Source organism: Peromyscus eremicus, chromosome 1 (genome assembly GCF_949786415.1).
Source record: "Peromyscus eremicus chromosome 1, PerEre_H2_v1, whole genome shotgun sequence".
Taxonomy (NCBI): Eukaryota; Metazoa; Chordata; class Mammalia; order Rodentia; family Cricetidae; genus Peromyscus; species Peromyscus eremicus.
Genome location: NC_081416.1, coordinates 78958627 through 78985298, shown reverse-complemented (window position 1 = coordinate 78985298; position 26672 = coordinate 78958627). Strand labels below are relative to the sequence as shown.

Genomic DNA, 26672 nt, shown 5'->3' with positions numbered 1-26672 from the left:
ATAAGGCCTATGTAGTTTCAAGCCAGATGGGGTCCCAGTGCTGAAGTGGGGAAGTGGACACAGGCTCCTCCCATCCCTAAACGAGAAGTTATCTGTAACTGATAGCAGCTTGCAATGTTAAAATTAGTTTTCTCCAATGGAATCTCACTGGGTATTTTAACCATACTTCAGGGTAGGCCTCATGCCAAGCAGTAGATGGCCAACACAAAACTCAGTGGTAAATTGGTAGACATTTTGTTTCATATTGTTTTGTTTGGGAATTTTTTATCTTATTGGTCTTTTGCTCACATATTATGGTTTCTGATTTAGTGTTTTTTTTTTTTTAACCTGTGTAGTTTTTTGTTTGTTCTCTAAAGAAAGAGAGAAAGAAAGGGTATGGAGTTGTTTGGGTGGGGATGATCCAAGAGAGCTGAGGCAGAGGAAAAGTATGATCAGAATATACTGAAAAATTTTTTCAATAAAAAAGAGAAAAAATTTTAAAAATCATGGGTCTTTTATGAAAGAAAATCACTTTGATACCATAAAGTAGCTCCAGGAAAGGCCATTTTCAAATACAATAAAAACCCATCCATTTCTATAGGGTAAAAGTGAAGAATGCTCTTTACTGGAGAAAAGGATCCATTACAATGATGAGCACAATGTCTATGCATATGCACATAAATCTCCTATCTATCTCTCTCTCTTTATATCTTTAAATCTCCAAAAATTCTGAATGGCCACCATCAGCATATTCAGGAAAAGGGCTGGAAATTAACAGGGCTTCTGAGGCTGGCAGGGTCCTGTCTACCTGCAACCTCAGACTATGATCTTATTTGGAAATAGTCTTTTTGTAGATTCAAGCAAGGGAACTATCAAGACGAGACTATATTGACATTGGGTACTAAATACAATCAGAGAGCTCTTGTAAGAGAAAGTGACACAGGACACATGGAATGCAGTTATTGAGTGCACAGGAAAATGGGGGAGACTGTCACAAGTCAGCAACGTGTGGAGCCAGTAGAAGTGGGAGGAGGTGGGAAGTCTTTTCTTTGCAGCCTTTGGAGGGGACACATCCTTGTGGAGACCTCAATTTTATGTCTCTTGGCTTCTAGAACTGTGGAAGAATAAATCTGTCATTTTAAGTTACAACGTTTGTGGAAATTTATTATAGCATCGCCAGGAAACAAATGCAGGCAGACACTCATATTCTCATCTTCCAGCAGCATTAAGGGACTTCGGAGCTACTCAAGGTCACGCTAGCACAAAACAGTAAGTTATAAAATCCACGTGAGCTGAGTGGTGGTGTTGGTGCAGGCCTTTAATCCCAGCACTTGGGAAGCAGAGGCAGGTGGATCTCTGAGTTTGAGGCCAGCCTGGTCTACAGAGGAAGTTCCAGGACAGCCAGGGATACACAGAGAAACCCTGTCTCGAAAAAAAATAAAAAATAAACCCATGTGATAAGAGTGATAGAAACCCTTCATCTGGAATCCATTGAGCCATCTTACCGTTCTTCCTATGGTTTCTGGTGTATAACTGAGAATACACAGCCACAAGGCAGCTGACCTTCTATATTGATTCGAAGGCCAACGATCACGATTGTTACGGTGAGAAAAGCTACATGGAAACCACAGAACTTTTCCTTTCTGTCAAAGCAGTGGCCAAGAGTAACACTGCAAGAGACTTGGTAGCGTACACCTGTAGTTCCAACACTAGGCTGAGGTGGGAGAACTAAGAGTTTGAGGCAAACCTGGGCTAGACAGACCTTGTATTCCAGCCCCCGCCCCCCTGCCAATCTGCAATACTGTAAAGGATGACAGAATTTGCCACCTCCAAGAAAGGCATCCTTTTTTACATATTTTGGGCTAAAAGCACTTGGAAAATAACTAGTTCAAGAGGGGTTGTTTTGACAATTCTTCCAGAAGCAGGAGGTACCTATGTGAAAGATGTTCCCCTCACCACGAAGAAATGTTCTCATAATGAGAGATGGGGAATTGGGGCTGAGAGAGTTCTACACAGACCTTGTTAAAACCATGTCTCCCTTCGGATCTCCGAGCCTAGTGATGTTGCACAATCATTTCTGTTTGTTCTGGTTGGTAGACAAGCACTCAGCTTTGTTATTCTTTGGGCCTGTATCTGGAAGACCCTCCCACACGCAGATAAAGCTGTTTGCTCTTCCCTGCCACCTGCTTAGGTTAATCTACTCCTCAGGCCCAGCAGGTGACACTAGGAGAACAGTCTTCATTTCCTATAACTTCAGGGAAACAGCTGGGATTTCTTCCAGTTAGGCTGGCATGCAAGTCTTGTCAGAAGCACATGTAGTATGTCTGTCTGTCCAACATCAATTTTACCTTGGAAGTAAAGCAAACCATTGTTTGGGCTAATGGTAATGGCAGTTGGAGGACTGTGTACAAGAACTGCTGTGGATTCACACCACATCCCTTTCTGCTGGCTATGGAGGGCAGCTGTGAACTGGTATGAATTCAAGGTCTTCTTACTAGTTATAAGGATTGGCCTTGGCCTTCTCAAATAAAGACATCTTTCAAGTTATAGCAAACAAAAGGTAGCCATTTATTGTAGACATTTCACATACAAGCTTTCAAGAAGACATCTAAGTGAACATTAACACAAAATGAAGACAGATGTCCATTTACACTTGGCCCTAGAATGCATTCAGGTGGAGGCGGAGGCTTTGGACCACACAAATCACTCAGCTGCTCCTTCCACTGGGGTTTTCCTAACCCATGAATCTTGTCTTCACTGAGCACCAGAACTCAAAATATTTTCTTCACTCTACCTACCCACCTTTGGCTCTCAGGGTGATGGGGAGAGGGAAGGCTTTCCTGTTACTGAACACAGTGGCTTCTCCTTTCTCCTTACTAAGTCAGCTGGGTTGGCACTGCTGCCATCCTCTTAAAGCATGAGATGAACTCAGTGTGGCCCAGAGGTGGCATACAGTAGGTAGCCAAGGTGGGAGTCTGGCCTTTCTGTTTTTTCATTTCTACCATGCTCCATAGCTTCAGGAACATGAGAACTCCTGCAGTTTTGGCAATAAGTTAACTACTCTGGAAGAGAGAAGTTGTGATTTATCCAATCAAGTTCAGGAAGTGGTAACAATACTAAACTTTTCTTCTGGCTTCTGGTCTAATACACATTCCTTGGTAGCAGGATGCCCTGATGTATTTAATGTGTGAGTTTTCTTCTTTACAAAAACATGTTTCTTTCCAGATGAATGAAGTAGGTTGAATATGTAACAAAATCATCAGTAAGAATTAGCAAGGTATTTGTGGAAATTAATGAAAGCCTAGGCAGGAAATACAAACACAGTTTCTAAAATGTCTTTGATAGAATGCCAGAAAATAATCTGTTTATACATATACCATTGTTCAAAAATAGAACTTGAGACAATCTCCAAAGAAATTAGATGGAGTAAAATAAGTAGGTGTAGGTAGTTGGCTGAGGTGAACTGTCTGTTGAGCTTTCCAGCATCCAGAGAATGAGGGAGAAGCAGCAAGTTATAAAAATCACAGTGTTTCAAATATTTAAAAAAACCTGTTTTCCTCCTTGAAGTCCTTGGTATTGAGATCTATGGATCATTACAGAGATGTGATAAGGATGTATTACTCAGAATGTGATCACTCATTCTAACTTTCACACAGCTGACAAAAGGGAAACACGTAAGCACCTTGGTCTAAGATGGTAGGGAGATCTGTTTCTTAAGAACTGAGAAAAGGTCCACTAGATCAACACACATCCTAACAGATTGTTTATGATTAGGACTATAGGTAGAGGAACCCAAACCTACCTCACTGTATCTTAGACACAGGAAACAATCACTTTGTCGTGGTGGAGACAGAACAGGCCCTGAATATTTCCTGTTGCTGGGAAAATGTGTCAAAAAGTGGTGCTCAAACTGGTTTTCTATTTGCAATTATAGAAGGTCTTCAGGATGTGACTGCAGTTGGTTCCTCCAGATGGGGTGACTGACCTTCCACATCACTGTGGACTTAACTAGATTATCTTTTGCTGTAACACTTCCATGCTGGAGTACAGCCACCATGCCCCCATTATTTTTGTATCCCTCTCTGTGGTGACAACATGGTCTTCTACATAACAGTACATAAGTATTGGTGAACAAGTCATCTACTTTCTGAATCATGCTTTCATATAAGTATCAATCCTGTGTACATGTCACTAACTGGCAATTTATACTAATGTGCATCTTTTCTAGAGCTGGAATTCCAGAACATCTACATAATTATAAGCACAAGCCCACTGGCACCACACAATCTTACTGGTCTAGGCATAGTACCAACATGAAGCTGCATGTACCACTCATTAGAAGTCTCTAATTCAGACAATACACAGGAAATAAGCTACAGAGGTGTCAACAATTATAATATTTCCAACAAACACACATCACAAACAGTTATCAGCATTTACCTGAGTCACTTGCCTTCAAACAGGCTACATCCTATGCTGGCACAATAAAGCGCTTTTCTTTCTAGTGTCTACCCTCTTTGATACTTTGCTGAATGAGTCTCAAAATATTCAAATATACTCACATAAAAATATCATCTCTAGATGTTTTCAAACGAGAGCATCGGACAGGAGAACAACCTAGTAAGAGCCCTGACTACGGTTCTCCTTCCACTCTACTTGGGACTTCCTCCTCCCCAAAGCAAAGCTACACTCGATTACCTTTGTATTAAAGGTATGAATGCCACAGGCCTCATCTTCAAGTAACTGGTTTGGGAAGATCAAATTCCTGAACTTCATTTGTAATTCTATGAGTTAACTATTTCCCTACCAGAAACTTTCTGACAATATTTACCTGGTTAATACCAAGGAATTATCAAAGACATTTCCCTCCAGATGAACAGGGAAATGGGGAACAAAAGGTGGTATTCTAGAGTGGAAGTTTATAAATAGCTCTACTTTCACTGAGTGCACTATAGAGTCGTGTAATTATTTAGGGCTCTATAGTCAGGTCTATGATCCTACAAACAGGAGCCAGAAGCTTCGGAAGCAGAGGCTAGTGTGTGTAACAGTCAACCCTGGAAATGTAGTCTTGACTGAGGTAGCTCTTTGATTGAAAGCAGGCCTAAAGGGACCATGAAATATTTCAGGTCTCATATCCTTCTTCCTTACAACCTTAAACTTTTAGAAATACTATTATAGTACATTGAAATGTAGAGCTAGGCAGTTTGAAATATGCCACCCTATCAGTAGGTCTTGTTATAGGTTAAGAGTCAGAGAAGTGATGGGATAGAACTAGACTTTGGAATCTGATTTTCTCTTAATGAGACAACACTAACATGCATCCTCTCCCATCTGAGTGGGTCAAGGTAGTCTACAAAAGTCAGACTAGAGCACCTAGAACAATTAAGAGGTAAGTATAGACGTGATGAACAGTAAAAGGAGAAGCAGCAGCCAGTGGTGTTAAGTCTTCAGGAACAGATAGGGAGATGAAGGGTGAGTAAGTGTTTCTCTTGGAAGAGGACAAGGTATTAGCAACTTGACTTCAGTAGCAACACAGGGAACTAGGATCAACTTTTTGATGCAGACTTCTGAAAAAAGCTATAAAACTTTCGCTCTTGTTTTATACCCTCAAAACAAAGATGGCTCTGATATAGTTCAGATCAAACTCCTAAAAGTTCTACCCAGATATAAAAATCCATTGTCTAGTTGCTGCCAAGCTCTCATATGGGTGATAACACTATAAACTTTTCACCGTTCATATACCTGAAAAGAACTCTCACCCATGTGCAAGAAGAGTATTGCAAGTTGCCGGACAATAGCATTAACCTCAACATTCTAATGAGAATTTTATTCTGACCTCAAAAAATTTATCATCTTCACTTTACTGAAAGTCAATACTCATAGGAGAGAGGCGGACTGAACATGTTAGAACATGAGAACAGATGAAAAAAACTAGCTTTTTTATATTCTCAGGCCTGTCTTGGGAACTGCAATTTATAGCTAAGAAAAGATTGCTTCCAAGAGTAGGGTAAGATGGCTAACGGGGCATGTGGAAAAAGCAGCTCATAGTCAAGAGGACTTCCTGAACTCCTCACTCTTCCCTCTCAGTAGGCTCTCTGGGGAGTACCCCGAGGGAGAGTATGGCAGTAGCTTTTCTCTCATGTGGACTTCCCGGTGTCTGGTGAGGAAAGAGCTTTTACTGAAATGCTTGCCGCACTGGGCACATGCATAGGGCTTCTCTCCAGTGTGGATCTGCCGGTGCTCTCGAAATCGTGGGCAGTTATTGAAGCTCTTCTCACGGTCCCCACATTTGGAGGGATTTTCTCCAGTATGGACTCTGCGGTGGGCACTGAAATGAGAACTGTTGGTGAAGCTTTTCCCACACTCCCCACACTGATAGGGCTTCTCACCAGTGTGGGTTCTCTGATGGATGATAAGACTTGAGCTCTGACCGAAGCATTTCCCACACTCGCCGCATCTGTACGGCTTCTCTCCAGTGTGGATTCTCTGGTGGGCTCCAAAATTCGAGGAGTCATTAAAGCTTTTCCCACAGTCAAGACATTTGAAAGGCTTTTCCCCTGTGTGGATTCTTTGGTGTCTGATTAGGCTTCTGCTTCTACCAAAGCACTTCCCACAGACACCACACTTGTAAGGATTCTCCTTCTGGTGGGTCATCCTGCACATAAGACGGGCACTCCTTCCAAAGTTTTCTCCGTATTTGAGAAGTCTGTATGGTCTCCTCCCCACGAAAGGCCTCTGATACACTGTGGCCTTCCCTAGATCTCTAGGTTGAGACATCAATTTTCCCTGCCTAATTCCTTGAAGATTTTCCCATTGTCTTCCTGAGATGCACTCCCTTTTATAATATTTACTGGAGTTGGTATTCTGAGAAACAAATCTTTTAGACTTTTCTATTAATGCTCCATGGGGCTCTCTGTCCTTAAATATTACCTGTGTTGGGTCCTCCTTAATACTACTTCCAATTTCAAAATCTGGAAAAGGAAAAGACAGTAAAATTTCACAAACTCCAGTATGAAAATAATTAACCATGCTTACAATGGTTATGATCCTCTAATGTTTATGGCTACACATGGTGACTTGACTGACTCACCATGCTTTAACCTCTTTCAGTTCTACAAAAAGGCCAATGACATTTGCTACCATGTTGGTCCTCAGTATTGAACTGCATTGCTGTTCAAGCTACCATTCTCCATCTATATCCTCATTAACTTAGCAACAACTTGGTTTATCTCCTTGAAGTTTAATTCATTCTACTTTTCTTCTTTCATGTCTATATTAAAATATTTCACACCTATATTAAAATATTACAAAAATTAAAATACTGAATAGTCTCTAATGGACAACTCCAAATTCCTTAAGATACTTCTAAATTCTTCAATAGCTAGTCAGGTTCTACTCTACAATACTATTTTTCCATATGATCTTGTAGCTTGTTTTTCTGGTTACTTCATGGACCACAATAATATAAATACTCCTTTTTACTGCTTTCAAAGCTAGATTTTCATTACACCCCCATTCACTATAAAGCACACTTTGGATTCTACTTCTCTGTGGAGTTTTATGGGAGGCATGACATAGTAAAAAGCCAGAAGCTTTGGAATGACATAGTTTGGTTCTAGCAACATCCTGGTCACTTGTTAACTTTGTTTTTGTTATTAACTTTTAATTATGGGAACTTCACACACACAGAAGAATGAACAGTGTAATATGTATAAAGAACTCCCATGAACTATTTATTTACCTTTAACAATGATCTATTTATGGCTAATCCAGTTTCATCTCTATTCCCATACACTCCCTGCTCTCTACCCAGATTACTTGGATACAAATTCTAAAAGACATATTATTGCCATACATAAATATTTCACAGGCTGAGTATCTTGGGCTAAATCTAGGTTGATTCCCAAACCCTTGTGATGAAGCATGTGCTATACATCTTGTTCCTACTTGTAGGTGTCAACATGACTTCCCTTCTACACATTCAAGAGAAACTGCTGGTTAGTGGGCTAGCTATGGAATGGTGGGGAAGAGAAGGGCAGTCAACAGTCAGTTCATTAACTTATATAAAAAGCCACAGTAAATTTATTTTCAATTAGTACTCCTTTTGAGGTTTTATTATTGCATTCAACATTGTTCTGGGATTTAGAGGAAGTCATAGCCTATTAGCTGACTCAGATAGTAACTGACAATTTGATTACATTCTGGAGGTCATCTAAAAATAATATTCACGTGGACTCTTTTTACAGTTATTAAAAAGGAAGTTGGGACTGGAGACATGACTCAGCAGTTAAGGACTTGGGTTGCTTTTCCAGAGGACTAGGGTTTACAGCTCACAACTGTCTGTAACTCTAGATCCAGGGATCTGACACCATCTTCTGGCCTCCGTGGGCACCAGGCATGTACACAGTACACAGATATCTGTGAAGGTAAAACACCTCCACACAGAAAAAAAATGAATAAATAACATTTAAAGAAAGAAGTTATATTGGACTTACTCTTTTCTTTTTTTTCTGAGACAAGGTTTTTCTGTGTAGCCCTGGCTGTCCAGGAACTTGCTCTGTAGACCAGGCTGGTCTCAAACTCAAGAGATATGCCTGCCTCTGCCTCCCAAGTGCTGGGATTAAAAGTGTATGCCGCCATGCCTGGCTGGACTTACTCTTTATGATTTCTCATACAAATATCTCTAGGCAGCATATGTATGAAGTCCTTGCTCTGTGGTATCTGGACATTAACTCCTCTTAATGGGCCTCTACAACTAATTCAGGCAAACCAGAAAGACTGGCTTCAAGAAATCAGTGTGAAATGCCTCACATTCTGACATATCCTGTGGCTATAAAAAGAGAGCTCCCATCCCTTCAGGAGCTTACTGCTGACTGGGAGGTTGGTTTTAGGATATAAAAGTGATTCGTACCATAATACAAAGTGTTGGAATTGAAAGAATTTGGATACACAGATGTGTAGAGCTGAATATGTTCAAGGTGTGGGCGGTTGGGGAGGGATCATAAACCATGGTTTAGATATGAGAGAGCTTAAGGTGCATGTAGAACACAGCAAATAGTTTCATTTCAATTAAGCATAGAGAAAGAAAACACTAGCACATATGCCTTGAATGAGGGGATGAGCTCAGATGAAAGATGGCTCAATCAAAACATGGGGGCTCTTCCAGAGGACCAGTGTTCAACTTCCAGCACCCACATAGCAGCTAACAACTGTCTGTAACTCCAAGATCCGACACCCTCAAACAGACATACATGCAGGCAAAACACCAATGTACATAAAATAAAAATAAATACATTACCTGCCCCCCCCCCCCCCAAAAAAAAAACATGAATGAAAAGCTGGGTAGGATGGTGCATGCCTGCAATTCCAGAATTCAAGAAGTGGAAGCATGAGGATCATGAGTTCCAGACCAGCCTGGTGTGCTACAGTTGGGACCTTTCTCTCTCTCAGGGTAACTCCCCGACCCTCCTAAAAAAGTATGGCTAAGGAAATTTGGTTTTGAGACTTTTATAGTCTAGGCAAGAAACAGAAAGACAGAACTAGAATAATGGCTATCTATGGAATGAAAGCAGGGGCAGGCAGAAATGACAGTCTACTTAGCAAGCCATGTCATCTGCCTGGATGTAAATGCTGAGTGAGGAGCCATTAAAATGATCTTTAAAGGACACTGTGGGGTTTTAGTTATATTTAATGCTTGAGTTTGCAGTTAGATGCCAGTGAGGACAGCCAATGGGCAAGAGAAGCAGGCTGCTGAGCTCAGGAACAGGACAAAGCCTCTCATCTTGTCCTTGCCTATCCTTTTCCTCATATATACTACACACAACAGTGAGAGGCTTCTGATTTGAGCTTACCGACCTTCCTCTTCCTTCAAGTTTAAGGTAGAATCTCACATTCTTCTCTATAGTATTTCCAGAAACAAAACACTGTCTGACCACCAAGACAGAAACCAAGCTAAAGTCCCAAAGTCTGAGCCAAAAGAATGTGAGCAGCTTAGCTCCTCCTTGTAAGGGAAGTACCACAAGAACAGGACTCATTTTACTCACTTCTATTTCCCTGTTCCTCTAACAACAAATAGCATTCAAATATCTTCTGAGTGAGTAAATATGCATGAGCCATGTGCCAGGTGTACTGATTTTTTAAGAAGTCACATTTTCTCCTTACTTTGACCAAAAGCCCCGATGACCCTTACCAGATGGGCTTTGTGGTAGGCCTGTAGGTCCTTGGAATTCTGGCTCTTCTATAATTTCCTCCTCACTCATTCTCTCACTACCAGAATCTTCTAACACTGCCTCCTGTGAGGTCTCCTCAGGTTCCCAGATTGTAGGCTCTTGGAGTTCAACCTCAATATGTCCTCTTTCTTGCCTTGAGAGTGATGGAATTTCTTCTGAGGTGTTGGTGGAAAGGGCAGATGTACGGCAGTTAACTAGGGCATCCATCTCCTTGTAAAATGCACAGGACTCCAGTACATGGCCATTCTTCACTTTTCGGTAACTCTTCTGAAGGCTTTTGAACTTGGTTCGGCATTGCTCTGGTGTCCGGAGAAAGCCACACTCTCGAAGTTGTTCAGCCACGACTCCATACAATTTGCTCTTCCGATGACAGGCTTGAAGTGCTTCATAAAACCGAGTCTCACGAAGGATATCAAGAAAAGTCTTTGTTTCTTCATAGCCCCAATGCACACCTGCCATTCAAGGATAAAGTTTAAAGATATAAGGAGTCTGGAGCTTCTCTATTACACACACTTTAAAATGTGATGGTATAAAAGTCCTATTCAGGGGAGAAATACTGTGAAACATCATCTTCTGGACATGATAGATTAGTGTATTCACGAACTTACAGCAGGTATGGCTGCAGAAGACCTACACAGCCAGTTGGAATTCTAGCATAGGTGTGTGTGTATTTGTGTGTGTCTCACTTGACAAATTCTGGAGGAAGGAGAATTATTCTGAGAGTGTTCCCATTGGTAGGTTACCCATGCTTCAGGGGATGGCTCTACACCCATGCACATATGGGCAACACTAATTGGATTTAGTGTGCTAGTAAAATATATATATATATATGTATATGATAGATAAGAAATACATGAAGTTGGGGTGGGGACTTGGGGGGAGTTGGAAGAAAACAGAGGTGGATATGATCATATTTCATTGTATACATGTATGAACTTCTCAAGGACAAAGAAAATTATAATTAAAGTCCTATTCATGATAGCAACAGGAAATATGAAATATCCAGAAACAAGCTTTGTAAAAAGCAGTAAACTCTATGTTAAAAAATCTGTAATTCTTTATTCAAAGATATTAAAATAACTAGAAAAAGTGAGATACCATGTTTCTGGATACAAAGACTCAAGTTGCACAGATATTAATTTTCAAATGAATAGGCAAAATTCCAAAAGAACCAGAGTTCACTTGGAAGAGTAAGTGTAGTCTCCCACACTGCCACTGCTACGGAGACTAACTGAAGGACTTAGCCACCTACAAGTGTCTTTTCCAAGTAGTTCATAACAATGGATTACAACCCCCCAAACAGCCTGAAATCTATTATTTCTTTGACTAGTTTTCCTTGAGAATCAGAGCTATGTCCAAGTAGTTCTGAGTCTGATAACTCATCCAATCTTCTAATTTGAGAGAAAGTATCATCTGTATGGCACAGACACCAGAATATAACTTTTCTTAGTAGTTTGTTAAATATGCTTTTTGTTTTGGAAAAAGTAGTAGCTAGTCTCAATATTTACTGGATACTTTCAGTCCCATCATTGGACTTCTACACTTGAGACCATCCCCAAGAGCCTTAACCTCATGTTTTTTGATTTTCAGATTGGTAAATACCTGTAAATGCATGACAATCCTCCCATTTGTCAGCAGATCTGCTTATTTTAGGCACATGTCCTCATGAACACACTTCTAGCTTTCCTAGCCTGATTTATTTTTCCATTCTATTGATGGGTTTATCATTTTTATTACAATGGACTAGGAAAGACATCAGTAATAACTGATGCATTTTAGCTTTTTAAGAATACCTTCACCTGTTATGTCTTGCTGAACACCAGTAATAACCCTGTGAGTTCTTAGTCATATATTCCACAGGAGAAAATTGAAGTCCAGTATTGTTACATGATGTAGCTACTGTCAAATAGGTATTAACTGGCTCTTTAATTCTGTGTGTCTTGGTCCCCAAATATGCAACAGTAGATTTGCATGGTGTATCTTTTCATTTTTCTTCCCCGCCCCCAAGATCTTGCTGTGTAGCTCAACCTGGTTACAAATTTACAATCCTGTCAGGTCCTAAGTGCTGGGATTACAGGTTTGTAGCACCAGGCCTAGTCTCCTTTTAACGCCTGTCTTCTATATAGGGTGCATCTCCTATGATGGGTGTAGTCTTTTTTTTAAATGTGTTAATTGTGGTTCAGTAAATTTGTAATTAGGGATATATTTAGATTTATTTCTATCAGAATGAGAATAACCCCAAAAGGCTCCTATAGTGAATGCCTAGATCCCAGTTGGTGGAACTAAGCCAGATTAGTACCAGGAACAGGGTACTGATGTGATAGGTCTGACCATGCTTGTTTTTTGAAGAAATGTGGAAGACTTTGGACTAGGGAAGTGGTTGAATGCTGTAAGTGAGGTTTAATGGTCCATCCTAGTAGGAACATGGAAGACAGTAGTGTGCTGAGAGCTATGTATACTGTGGAGGCTTGGCTCATGAGGTTTCAGAGGGGAACAAGTATTAGCTAGAAACCATTCTTATGGTATTTTGACAAAGAATGTGGTTGCTTTTTGCTCTTGTCCTAAGAATCTGTGTAAAGCTAACTGAAGAGGTTTGAACTATTCATTGGCAGAGGAGATTTCAGGACAACCTAATACTTAATGTATCATGTGGTTATTAGTGATCACTCTTTTTTTGTTTTTTTGTTTTTCAAGACAGGGTTTCTCTGTGTAGCTTTGGAGCCTGTCCTGGAACTCACTTTGTAGACCAGGCTGACCTTGAACTCACAGAGATTCACCTGCCTATGCCTCTCGAGTGTTGAGATTAAAGGCATGTGCCACCACTGCCCAGCCTGTGATCACTCTTATGTGGGTCTATAATGAAAAGGAGCAAGCAGAGCAAAATGAAATACAAACTATACAATTTGAGGAGAAAAAAAGTAACAGGAAATTTCATGCTGGAGCCAAGTCTTGTGTTCAAAGAGATGAGACCTTTAGAGACAGGCTGGATACGAAATGGAACAAAGAGTATTTTCCTCAGGACAACACCCCACGCAGTTAACCTTCCAATTTGTAAAAAGGAAATGTCAAGGAATTTCCTGCTTCTATAACAAAGGAAAGCTTATTCAACAGATGAAAGCAACAAATTAAAACTTATGCAAATGTAATTGAAGGAGAGGGCTGGAGTCCATCCCAAGTTTGCAGCAGTACTTGGCAACTTCAGCCACATGATTCTGGCTTTAGTCATGAAGAACAGAGTAGTAAAGGGGCTGTGGACTCTTCCTCCTCAGTTAAGGAAAGCCATTAGGGACAGGCATGCAGCAGAGGAGTCCTTGTATGAAGGTTCAGAAGAGTCACTGTGTGAAACTGTGGAAGTGAAGTCTGGATTGTGTTGGAGATACCAAAGTCATGGGATGTCTGCCGGGAGAGCTGCATACAGGGAGTGAAACCAGCTCATAAGACAGAAGTGTGTTACAGTTAGCAAAGCTGGAAGGGAAAAGCCGTCAAAGGCTTTTGGCATTGGACATAGAACTATAAGACTGAGAGTTTGCTCTGCTGGGTTTTGGTCCTGCTTTGGGACAGTATTTCCTCACTATATCCCCATTCTTCTTTTAAGGATGGTAATATGTATTCTGTGTTGGAAGTATGTAATGTGCCTTTTTAAAAAAATTCACAGGTGGTTACAATTAAGAGACTACCTTGACTCTCAGAAGAGATTCTGAACTTTTAAAGTTGGACTAAATGCATTTTATTATATGGCAACAAGCCTATGGGGGCCAGGGCATGGGATATGGTGGTTTGAGTGAGAATAACCCCCATAGGCTCATATATTTGAATGCTTGGTCCCTGGTTAGTGAACTGTTTGGGAAGGGTTAGGAGGTATAGCCTCATTGGAGAAGACATGTCACTGGGGAAGGCTTTGAGCTTCCAGAAGCCCACACCTTTTCCATTTAGTGTTCTCTCCCTGCCTTCTACTTGCTGATAAAGATGGAAGCTCTCAGCTACTGTGCCAGCACCATGCCTGCTTGACTACTGTCACACTCCCTGCCATGATGGTCATGGACTCTAACCCTCAGAACTGTGAGCCCCAACAAACTCTTCTGTAAATTGTCTTGGTCATGGTGCCTTTTCTGAGTAACAGAAAAATAACCAAGACATCTTGTTCCTATATTAATTTATTTAGAGAAGGGGTTTTGCTATATGGTCCAGGCTGGCCTCAAACTCTTGATGTTTCTGCTTCCCAAGTTCTGGGATTTCAGCTGTGAGCCACCAGACCTGGCTCTCACTACTGCTTTCGTGTGACTCATGGTTGTGTTCTGTTCACTCTCCTTTCTTGTCTTTTAAATTGGGCAGAAATAAGTTTATATTTCATTTTCTCTACTCCTTTACACTGGTTTGTTGTTGGCTATACTGTATGGACTAATAAGGCATCCTTCATTTACTACAATCTAATACAACTGATTATACTAATCCTCAAATAATATCAGACACACCTCTTTAGCTCGACTTACCTTCCTTCTGTAGGAAAAAATATAATAAATATGATGAATTATATGTGTATATATTAAAGTCTGCATCTGTGTGCCTGGTGCCTAGAGGCCAGAAGAGGGTGTTGAACTCACTGGAACTAGAGTTACAGATGGTTATGAGCTGCCATGTGGATGGTGGGAACTGAACGTGGATCCTCTGCAAGAGCAGCCTGTGCTCTTATCCATTGAGTCATCTTTCTACCCTGACCACCAAATATTTAAAAACTGTGCTTAGCTCTAACTTGAATAAGAGCCTGCAGGCTCCTCAGAGCTGTTACTCAGGCTGCGCTGGGAACAGCAACAAACACCCAATTGGCCTTTTAGTTGTGGGGTAACGTCACAGTGAAAGCAGCATGGAGTATGATAACCCTCCCCAGGATTAGTCTAATCTACTACTTTCTCCACAGAGCTACACTTCTATCTTTACACCAAGAAAAAACCCAGCACAATTCTTACCACTTAGGTTTTGAAACAAGACAGGGGCAGCACGGATTTCAGACTTGCGTATAAACTCAATGCCCACTTCATCACCATCGGAGTCTTCAGCACCTTCTTCCTCCTCCTCCACTAAATTGACCTGTTCTTTAGCACCAATACCAATTCTCTTTAGTCTGGGGAGAGACAGCATGGCCTTTGGCTTATCAGTAGATGAAGAATGGGCTGTAGGGTTTAACAAGGCATCCATGTCTTCAAAGAAGGCACAGGGTTCCAGCATGTGGCCATTTCTCACTTTTCGATAACTTTTCTGAAGACTTTTGAACTTGGTCCGGCACTGCTCTGGTGTTCGGAGGAAGCCACATTCTCGCAACCACTCAGCCACAGCACCATACACCTGGCTATTTCGGGGACAAGCCTGGAGTGTTTCATAAAAGCGAGACTCCTTGAGAATTGCAAGGAAAGTCTTGGTTTCCTCATAGCTCCAGTGCACACCTGCAATTTTTTCATCTTCTAAACCCCACTGTTGCTGCTCTCGCCACACCTTCCCTGAATTCCTTGCTGGGATCTGAACAGCACGCACTGATTTCTCCTTGATATAGTTGCTTCGCAGGACACTACTCCTCTTATTTGAGGAATGCAGACCTACAGTCCACGGTTCCTTTCTTTGTTCCAACTGGGCTATCTTGTTAGTAGACACAGTGCCTCCTACAGTAAGAAAAACATATTTCACAGTAGGCACAGATGTCATTACTTCACACCCCAGTCTCCTGTTGAAACATGCTCTCCTGGACTACTTGTTTATACCACAGCCTTCCTCAGCCAGGACCAGGTACATTGTAGTTATTTACATGACTTTTTAGGCACAGAAATCTAGAAATGATATCTTACTCTCATGTATATACTATTTCCATCTAGGTAATTCTTTCAGGAATGCCCTCACAGGTAAAAAATATTTCATTAGTCTTGACTCTTTCTTTTGGATGATGCTATATCACACTGTAGACCAGGCTAGACTAGAACTCACTGATGGCTTTAAATTTGTAACAATCCTTCTGCCTCAGTCTCCCAAGTGCTAGGATGTAGTCTGAGCCACAACAGCTAGCTTAGTATTTGCTTCCTTTACTTATATATGTGCCCAACATCCTTTCTTGTCTCAATGTACAAGGAAAATATGTTTAATGAATGATGCTAGGAAAACTGAATATCTACATGCGTAAGAGTAAAACCGGACTACTACCTTATACTACTTGCAAAAATTAACTTGAAATATATTAAATACCACATGTGGGGCTGGGGAGGATGTTTGGTTGGTAAAGTGTTTGCTATATAAGCATAAGGACCTCAGTTTGATCCTCAACATCCATGAAAAAGGGAGGCTTGATGACATATGCTTGTAATCCCAGCAGAAGGATTCCAGGATATAAGCTCTCAGCTACTGTTCCAGCACCACAGACACCAACCCAGAGGGTTAGCATCCATGACCATCATGGCAGGGAACAAGGCAGCAGGCAAGTGAGAGACCATGCCTCAAAAAATATGGTGGAAGATAATTGAAGAAGACACCAGATATTGACCAGTGGTCTTTATATGCACATAAACAACCCATTCCCTCCACCCCACATGCACACCCCCCCCACCCCCATATATATATATATATATATATATATATATATATATATATATATATATATGTCTTAGAAGAAAGTATACGTTAAAAAAGGTAACTGACCCCAGTCTTGGGATTTTTTTTTTTTGCTAGAACAATGAAAGTAGAGACAATAAAAGCTCCTGCACAGCAAGGAAAACAATCAACAAAGTAAAGAAATAGCCTGTAGCACAGGGGGAAATACTTACAACCATATATATTGTAAGAGGTTAAAAATCTAAAATGTACAAGGAATCATACAATTCATAGAAAAACATATGATAAAAGTGGGCAAAGAATCTGATGTGCAAATGGCCAACAGGTTCACAAAAAGTTACTCAACATCATTAATCAACAGGGAAAAGCAAATCAAAATCATAATGAGTAATTACTTCACATCTATTAGAATGGTTAACATCAAGAAGATGAAAAATAAGTGCTGGTAAGGATGTATAGAAAATGAGCCCTATGCACTGCTGATGGGAATGTAAACTCATCCAGCCACTGTGAGAAACAGTACAGATGTGACTTGAAAAAGGAACTTGAAAAATGAGCTGGGACAACTATCATGTGTCCCCAGCTCTCTCACTTCTGGATACATTTGTAAAGGAAACCAAATTACAGCTGAGGCACCAGCACTCTGACAGTCACTGGAACATAGTTTATAATAAATACCTAAGGTATAGAAAAAACCCAAAATATTTATCAATGGATCAATAAGAATATTTGAAAATGGCTCAGTGGTTATGAGCATTGGCTGTTTTTCCAGAGGACCTGAGTCCTATATGGTGGCTCACAACTGCCTATCATTACAGTTCCAGGGTATCTGATGCCCTCCTCTGGCTCCCTGAGCACTAGGCACACAGGTAATACACAGGCATACATGTAGGCAAAATACTCATGCACATAAAATAAAAATGAAAATAGAGGATATGTGAAAAATCTATAAAGTGGAGCATACACAAGAAAACTATAGAAAGAATGAAATCCTTCTTTCTCATCTAAAATTTTTTAGAAATCCTGGGCTCAGAGTACATTATATCAAGTGAAATAAGCCAGATAGATAGTGAAAGACAAATATCATACTATCTCAGCTTTAAATGGAATCTTAAAAAATACTCTCAATGTATAGAGGAACAGAGCAGCGTTTGGATTAAAGGTGGGCACCACTACTGCCGGTGGGAGGGCAAGTTTCTTAACCCCACTATATTCTGAAGAATAACACCATCTATTCAAAGATTAATGCACAGGTTTCTGCACAGTATCCAATATGTATGCAATGAACTTTAGTTTTCTTCTCCACATAGCACACACAAGAAATTTGCAGGATTTTCCTAGAGAAGCACATCAAATCACACCTTTCCTGAGGAGTGCTGAAGATGGAGACTTGCTTTTTACTTCTTACATGAGAGAAGCAGGAAAGAAGGCATGCAGACTCAAGTACTCAGAAGTTCTAGGCAGGTGAAGCAGTGAGTGAGGTCATCGAAGCAGGACCCATGATAGTTGAGCCTCTGATTTAGTTCTGGCCAAGTACTGCCACACAGGAATATGGGTTGACAGTTTCTAAAGTCTCATTTCTACGTAAAATTGGAAATTCATATTTCCACACTAACTTTAAATTAAATATCCTGCAGACCAAAATATCTACAGGCCATATTTAGTCTGTAACTCATTAATCTACAATCTACAATAAAAGATTGGGGCAGGTATCTCTGGGCCTGGAGCTTCCCATATAAAATTGTATATAAAGGAGTTAGGTTTAATTTGAATTCTCCAAGTATAGTCCCTCCTCACTAATGGCATATTTCATGAGTGACTCAAAGCAGTTGGATAGGATGACTGATAATTTTTGAAGAACACCTTGTTAGTGCTGTGATATATAAATGGTTTTTTTGAGACAGGGTTTCTCTGTGTAGCCCTGACTGTCCTGGAACTCACTCTGTAGACTGTGCTGACCTCAAACTCACAGAGATCTGCTTGTCTCTGCCTCTTGAGTACTGGAGTTAAAGGCCTGTGCCATCATCGCCTGGCAGTGTTGTGGTATTTTATACTGATCATGTTTTTTATTTTTATCATTTGGAAGAGCAGCCAGTGCCTTTAACCAGTAAGCCATTTCTCTAGCCCCAAATTGAAAATTTAAATGTATGTATGGCTAGCAGTTACTCACCGGACAGTACAGGATTATAGTGTCTATAATGTATACTTTATTTCTATTGGTTATAAATTGGTATCAGTGCACATTTGCACCAACAACTTGTGTGTATATATGTCTGAGTATAACCCCAGATGTTGTTGTTCCTCAGGCACAGCCTTGTATATGTGTGTACAGGTGCACTTGTATGCATACATGTGTAGAGGTCAGAGGCCAATCTCAGGTGGCATTCCTTAAGCACTGTCCTTTTCTTTTCTTTTTTGAGACAGGGTCTCACTGTGCAGCCCTGGCTGGCCTGGAACTTAACTCAGAAATCTGGCAGCTTCTGCTTCTGAGTGTTGGGTTTTATGACTGTGCCATATCACCTGGCTTTTTATTTTATTTTATATTTTTAGAGAAGTTCTCTCACTGACCTGTAACTCATCCAGTAGGCTAGGCTGGCTTACCAATGAGTCCTAGGGACCCATTTGTCTCTACCCTACTCCCAGGACCAGGATTATATCAATGTACCACTACATCTAGTTCATTCTCATTCTCTCATTCTCTCATTCTGTCTCTCTGTCTCTGTCTCTGTCTCTGTCTCTCTGTCTCTCTGGTATTGAGGATTGAATTCAGGTTCTTACACAAGCACTTTACCAACTGAGCAATCTCTCCAGCTTGTTCACCTTTTTTTGTATTTGGGGGGATCAAGTATACCACTGTTGGGTAGGCTACATGACTGGTTAGGCTACATACCTGGATCTGCCTGTCTCTGCCTTCCCATCATGGGTTTGCAAGCACATGCCACCACCCCTGCCTTTTAAAAGTGTGGACTTTAAGGGCCAAATTCATGTCTTCATGCTTGCAAGCCCTTCACTGACGAGGCTCCCTCCCCAGTCCTGGCTATGATATTACTCACTAGTCTTTGACTTCTGAATTGAAACTCACACATGAATGACTACTACTCATCTCTCCTGTTAGAGCAGATGGAGTCAGTCCTCTGAAAACTCGCCTGCAGAGTGACACTATAGTGCTCATGTGTGCCTATGCACTTGTCTACTTAAACAATTCACAGTATGCTACCAAGGTTATTGCATTTAAATGACTTTTTATTCAATATTTAAGATTTCTATCCATCTAACAAATATTTAACAGGCACTCATCCACTCGTTAGGCAGTTCTATGGTAGATGTTGAGGTCATCGTTGTTAAATGAAAACAAACTGTAGAAAGACCTGGTTGGTGACTTTACAGACCTTTAGGCTGGTGGATGTAAGTCTGTATTTTCTGCACTATAAATATGGTATTCATATATAACTCCTGTTCAGTATTCTAATTACGATTATAATGTTTTTATTTTTTCTGGAAAGAGTACATGAATAAGGAAAGGGAACAGATAAATAACTACATTAGAGATCCTTTAAGCCAGTGGTTCTCAGCCTTCTTAATGCTGTGACCCTTTAATACAGTTCCTCAAGTTGTGGTGACCCCAATCATAAAATTATTTTTGTTGCCATTTCATAACTGTAATTTTGCTACTGTTATGAACCATAATGTAAGAAGTTTGCAAAAGGGGTCATGACCCACAGGTTGAGAACCACTTCTTTAAGCACTAACATTTACAACTATTTATCACCAGTAGGAATTAAAATATAAGAAACCTGCCAGTCTGTTATTTGTAAAGGAAAGAATGCTTACCCAAGGAAACTGTGCTCCCTGCACTCTCCTTCCTGATTTCGTGGTAGAGATCTGTGTGAGTAGGAATCTGATGCACACTCTTTTTGTAGGAAAAGCTTCTCACTGTGTGGACATCTTTCACTGGTTCCTGTAACAACACTAACACCAGTGACTACCAAGACAACTGCAAAGGTCTTCAAAGGATGAACAGCCATGGGTGAAGCAGAGAAGGGCCCTGAAGAAGAACTGAGTTAAGGAAACACGTGTATATCATGTGTCCAGTTAAGTGGAAGATACGGTAAAGAATTAGGATGAGATGACATAAGAGAGCTGATCCAGCAAGGAGTTCCACTACTGAGAAGACTGAGTCTAACCTCTTCTGGAAAAGAAATGAAGGGAAAAATCTCTTTGGAAGAAGCATAAACAATGCAGTAAAAACACGGGGATAACTGTGAGTGAATTCCTTAGAACTAGGCAGGCAGGCCAGGGAGAGCAATTACAAGTAACCTGGGAGTAAATTACCTGGGTTGTCATCTCCTGATCTACAGTGTTCCACTCATCACTAGGGACAGGAACCCAGAGAGAAGAGTGAGCTAGAAAAAGAGAACAAACAATTAAGGTATGTAGTATTCTGAACTTCGGTCCTTTAATTCATGCTGTTTTTCCTTTTAAGAAATGAGAGCATATTAAAATCTACAGCTAGGAATGGATGATTTTCTTCAATGAGTTCAGAGCAATGCCCAAATCTACCTTATCTAATGCTGGGTTCACAACTCAAATGCTTCGGGAACAAGCAGGTAAAGTGCATGAGGAGAGAGCTGAGACTGGGGAACCAGAGATATGTGTTCTATTGAGAGGAACAGCCTATGCTTGGCTCTAGATGATGCTTCAGGGTGAGATTGTGTCACTTGAAGAATCATCATTTCTGACATTTCCAAGAGAAGCCAGGTGTGCTGGCTAGTTTTTATATAAACTTGACATAAGCTAGAGTCATTTGGGAAGAAGGAATCTGTATTGAGAAAATGCTTCCCCCTCCATGGGCAAGCCTGTGGGGTATTTTCTTGACTGATGACTGATCTGGAGGGTCCAGCCTATTGTGGATAGTGTTATCCCTGGGCAGGTGGGACATAGATGGTATAAGAAAGTAGGCTGACCAAGCCATGATGAGCAAGCCAATATGCAGCACTCCTTCATGGCCTCTGCATCAGCTCCTGCCTCCAGGTTCCTGTCCTGTTTGAGTTCCTGTTCTGACTTCCTTTGAGGTAGAAGTGGAAGAGAAATAAACCCTTTCTTCCCTGAGTTCTTCTGGTCATGGTATTCATCACAGCAATTGAAACCCTGGGACTTTTTTGAGATCTCAAATCTTAAGAACAAAGAGCAAAAACAAAAACTCAAACAAAATTCTATGTAGGTAAAATATAGATGCACAAGTTACCAGTTTGTCATCCCCAGTATAAGTTTAAGAACTGAGAACCTAGTTCTCAGTTGAGTCTTGCTGATACAGCAATCAGAACAGCAATGGGCACAACAAGCAGTTAAATAATAACCCCTCAGGGCAGGAGAAAAGAGACCTTTCATACAGCAATCTCAATGGTCTACCTCCTCCTTCAAGCTCACAGGGAAACCTTCAAGCGTAATTTATTTGTAACAGATTTCAGAAGCTTCAACTACTCACGTGTGCCTTATAGAAGTGAACATCATTTAAAAATTATGTGTATTTTTTTTGGTGTGTGTGTGCGTGTGTGTGTGTGTGTGTGTGTGTGTGTGTATGTGAGAGAGAGAGAGAGAGAGAGAGAGAGCGAGAGCGAGAGCGAGAGAGAGAGCGAGAGAGAGAGAGAGAGAGAGAGAGAGAGAGAGAGAGAGAGAGAGAGAGAGAGAGAGAGAACGCCATGGTCTCTGTGCAGAGGTCTGAGGACAGCTTTCAGGACCTGGCTCTCTCTTTCCACCATGTGGGTCCTAGGGATTAAATTCAGGTCATCAAGCTTGGCAGAAAGTGCCAAATAATTTTCTTGGAAACATCATAGTTCTCTGAAAAGCATATGGCTGAAATCACATTCCCTCAGAGTTAATTATCTTTCTATCTAGCCCTCAAATTTCTGTTCTCCACTCCTCAGTCTTCAACAGATTTTTTTTTTTACTTTTGAAATTATCATCATAGATGGCAATGTCCAGACACATTATAAGCAGGTATTTGTTGCCACACTAAGTTTCTCACTTAAAGTTATTGGTGCTATCTAACACACATGATGAAGAGAGCTTTGATGCTAAGGAACATACTGGATAATTCAGAATCCACTAATATTTGCAATACATCCTTTAATTTAAGGGCTGGATACAGCAGATAGCCCCTGTGAATCTCTACTCTCAATGAAAGCTTTTTTGAATCGGAGTTGAAGTTTAAAAATAATTTTGCCATTATGGGAGAAAATAAATTAGCATTTATTGAACACTATTATGCATGCACTTGCTATTTTTCATGGCCGCATTAAGTCTACACTAACAACCTTGCTATTTTCTTTTACAGATGAGAAGATGTGAAGTTTGAGAAATAACCTAAGGCCACAAAAATAAAAAATGGGAGAGCTGGGTTATGAGCTCAGGTCTGCTTGCCTCCTCCAGCCCAAGTGTGGGGCAGACAAGAAATACATCAAGTCTTTAGACCAGATCCTCCACACCTCCCTCTCTACTGGCCTGGGATGAAGCCACACTTGGAGAGATGGAAGAGTAAGTGGACTGGGAGAGACACAGCTCTCTCCCTTCTATCTGACTTGCTGTATTCATAGGGAGGGCAGCTAGATGCTGCCCTTGTGTGGACACCAGCTAGATGTTGGTCTCCTGCTGAGGAAATTTCACCATTTATCCCTTCACACACCATTCTGGGTGCGTTATCTTGTGAGTGAGTCAAGTTTTGGAATGAAAATATCTTGTTTCCATTTCTCAACAGCTTTTCAAGTTGTTTGCTGTCAACTGAAAGCGCGCGCGCGCACACACACATACACACACACACACACACACACACACACACACGGCATGACTAAAGACACAGACTGAATGTTGAATGGAAATTTTAAAATAACTGACCAAGATTCAAAGCTGCCCTGGACAATCTAAGTTTCCCTAATTTCCATCTTCATGATTCTACTATTTTATTTTGGTAAACACATACTCCTGACTCTTGAAATAGATGAACATTTTCTTTACAAGTATCTGATTTATTTTCCAAATGGCTATCAAAGGGACCTATACCGAGCAAGGCACAGTGTTAGGGATGCAGTGTAAATCTACATGGTCTCTAATCTGGCTGTACTTTGAATCCTTCTTACCATTCTTAGGTAATGGCCTACTCTCTCTCTTTCCGTTCAGCTGGTCCTGGTATCCTGAGTGGAGGCTTCCAGTGTCCTCATGAGCAACAAGCCTGTGTTGGCTCTCCAGTTGCTCTGGCTCAAAGTCAGCTACTTCCCACACAGTTCCAGGTGGGGTTTGCTTCTCTGAGTGTAAGGGACTACTGACCTGCAAAATATGGAGGAAAAGAATTGCAAATCAGGGTGAAATGCCCCCCACAAGGACGTTAAAGGACAAAAGAACTGAGAAGGAATGAAGTCTCTGTGGACTGAAATGGGCTCACAGTAGTTTGGGAAAAAGGGGAGAGGAGAGCACTTTTTATTTGTATTGTTTTGGCGGGGGAGTCATTACTCCAAAGACCTTGTTATCTGTCAGGTGCACAGAGAACTAATCAGAACACTAGTTAACTGAAAACTTACAAAACCAACTCCTGAACACAGGGTGTGCAAGATGAAACTATAAACCTGGCCAACATTGCAGGATTTCATTTCGTTTCATTTCACTGCAGGTTAACAAAAGGGCGTTGAAGATAATAACTATGCCAGCATGCAAGGACACCGAAAAATGACGACCTGGCAGTCAAACTGGATGAGTGCCAAGGACCATGGCTCTAGGAGTACTTCATAAGACAATGACTGGAATAGTAAAGGATTAGAGAGGATTCTAGGGTATTCAACGACATCTCCCCCTCCCACCAAAGAAAAATCCCGTGAGGTATTAACTATTTGATACTGTCTATACAGTTTTAGTAGAAACATTATACCAAGGATTAGAACAAACAGGCCATAATTTTAGTTTAATTTGCAAGATAATAAATAGTTCAACCAAAATTCTCCCCTCTATTTAATATGAAATAAAATCTGCTTTTAGGGAGATTCAGCTTATGGATCTTTTTCGGTCCCATTTATTTCTATAATGAGCTCTTCGTCCAGCAATGTAGCCCCGCCCACCTGCCTTTCCCATCCCCTTCATTCAAAATCCTCTCTCACCTGCTTTCTCAGTCTTCTGGTCTCTTTCTCCAAATGCACTACGAGGGCCACCGCCTCCTCTCCACTTTCTGGACACTGCTTCTGTGCCCAGGCCTGAATCTTCTCCGGAAGAATGGTGAGAAACTGTTCAATGACCAGCTGCTCGAGGATCTGCTCCTTGGAACGCGTTTCTGGCTTCAACCACCGGCAGCAGAGTTCCCAGAGTTTACTGAAAGCTTCATGGGGTCCCGTCACGTCCTCGTAACAGAGCTGCCGGAAGCATTTACGAAAGGACTCACATTCAGTGCTGCCCGATCTTTCCAGAATGGGCTCTGATGCCCACCCGGAGTCCTTTTCCACTTTCATTATGAGGCACTCCTCAACTTCCACGTCCACCTGAGGGTCCAGGACTGTAGCCATGATCCAAGCCGGGCCAACAGGTCTAGCTCCGAGTAAGGGCCCAGAGAAGCATCCTAGAGTGCCGCCTACTTAAACGTCCTTGGAAATATGGGACGGGAGGGAGATAAAAGACAGCACGTCAGCCGGAACAAGGAACTCTAGGCTGATTAATCACATTTTTATTAGGATCTTGAAAAGGTGAATGTGCACCCACCCCAAAAGTCTGCAAACCCTCCTCCCTCTTTTCCAATCAAGATAGGGGGCAAGGTCGGACAGAGAATCAGGCGCTGGGCTGGGAGGGAACTCGGGACGGAGGACGGGATGGGCGGAGGCGCCGACCGGGAGGGGGGTGTGTCCGCGAGGCTCCGGGAGGCGCGGCCGGCCCAGGGGGCTTGGCCCGGGTCTAGGCCGCTGCAGGTGTCCAGCCGGGGCAGGAGTGCAGGAGTGTCGGAGGCCAGGGCCGGGCTCTTCCGGGCTCCCAGGAGCGCCCGCGCCACTCCGGACTCCTCCGCACGAGGCTGCCGAGAGCCTCGGCCAGGGTTGGGGGTTGGGGAGAAGCAGCAGCCGCGGGATGAGGCGAGGCCTCACGGGGCGACGAGCTGGCGCGCAGCCTCGTCCGCTCGCCCAGCGAAGAGCGCGGGGGGCGCTGGGAGCCGCGGGGCCACGCATGCGCCGCTCGCGACAGGGGGGTGGGGTGGGAAGGGGCGGAGTGGGGGGGGCGCACGAGGCTTCCTCGCAGGCAAGGGCGAAGGCTGCGTGGAGGAATCTCGCGAGAGGGCGGGGGCACCGTGACTTGCCGCCGAAAGACTTTAGGAATGAGGGTCCGTGCGATGGTCTCGGGGTAGGGGCACACGTTGAGGTCGGACCTCATTTCTCCAGAGACCGTGACGCACGGCATAAAAACGGCAGTGAGCGTCCTGCCCCAGGCCCTGGAGACGCCGGGTGGAGACATTTCATTATCGAAAGGGGATGCGAGTGTGTGTGTCGGGACTCCTTTGTTTGGCGGAAGGATTACAGGCAGGGTTTGGCCATGCATAGAGTGCTTGCCCTCTGGAATCCTTAGTGGGAGCCAGCACTCCTTCTGAAGGGCATGTGTCGGGCCCTCTTCAAATGTATGGTCAGGAGAAGTCTCATTTTCCTTTTGGGGAATCTCTTAATTGTGCAAGGCTCTGGGAAGATCTGAGTGGCCAAGCATGATCAAAAAGGGCAACTTGGGACTTAGTAGGAGTAGGCTAGATTTCTCTACTTCTGCAAAACTTCACAGCTAGATGTCCCAGAACCTGCTGCCTATCCTGTATTCATGGAGGGCCTACTTTGTGACAGTGTTTTAGGTCTTGGCATTCATTAGTGGGCAACA

The 26672-nt window shown here is 42.0% G+C and overlaps 1 protein-coding gene across 1 annotated transcript; it reads right to left on the bottom strand.

Moving 5' to 3' along the window:
- Positions 1–2523: 2523 nt before the first annotated feature.
- On the bottom strand, positions 2524–25916 carry Zkscan2 (zinc finger with KRAB and SCAN domains 2). The gene is made up of 7 exons (XM_059267252.1): positions 24938–25916; positions 23930–24116; positions 21129–21199; positions 20628–20754; positions 15173–15859; positions 10169–10660; positions 2524–6950 (listed from the first exon to the last, which is right to left on the bottom strand). Exons 1-7 carry the CDS (start codon positions 25334–25336, stop codon positions 6028–6030), a joined length of 2886 nt encoding a protein of 961 aa, XP_059123235.1. The 5' UTR covers positions 25337–25916; the 3' UTR covers positions 2524–6027.
- Positions 25917–26672: the final 756 nt, after the last annotated feature.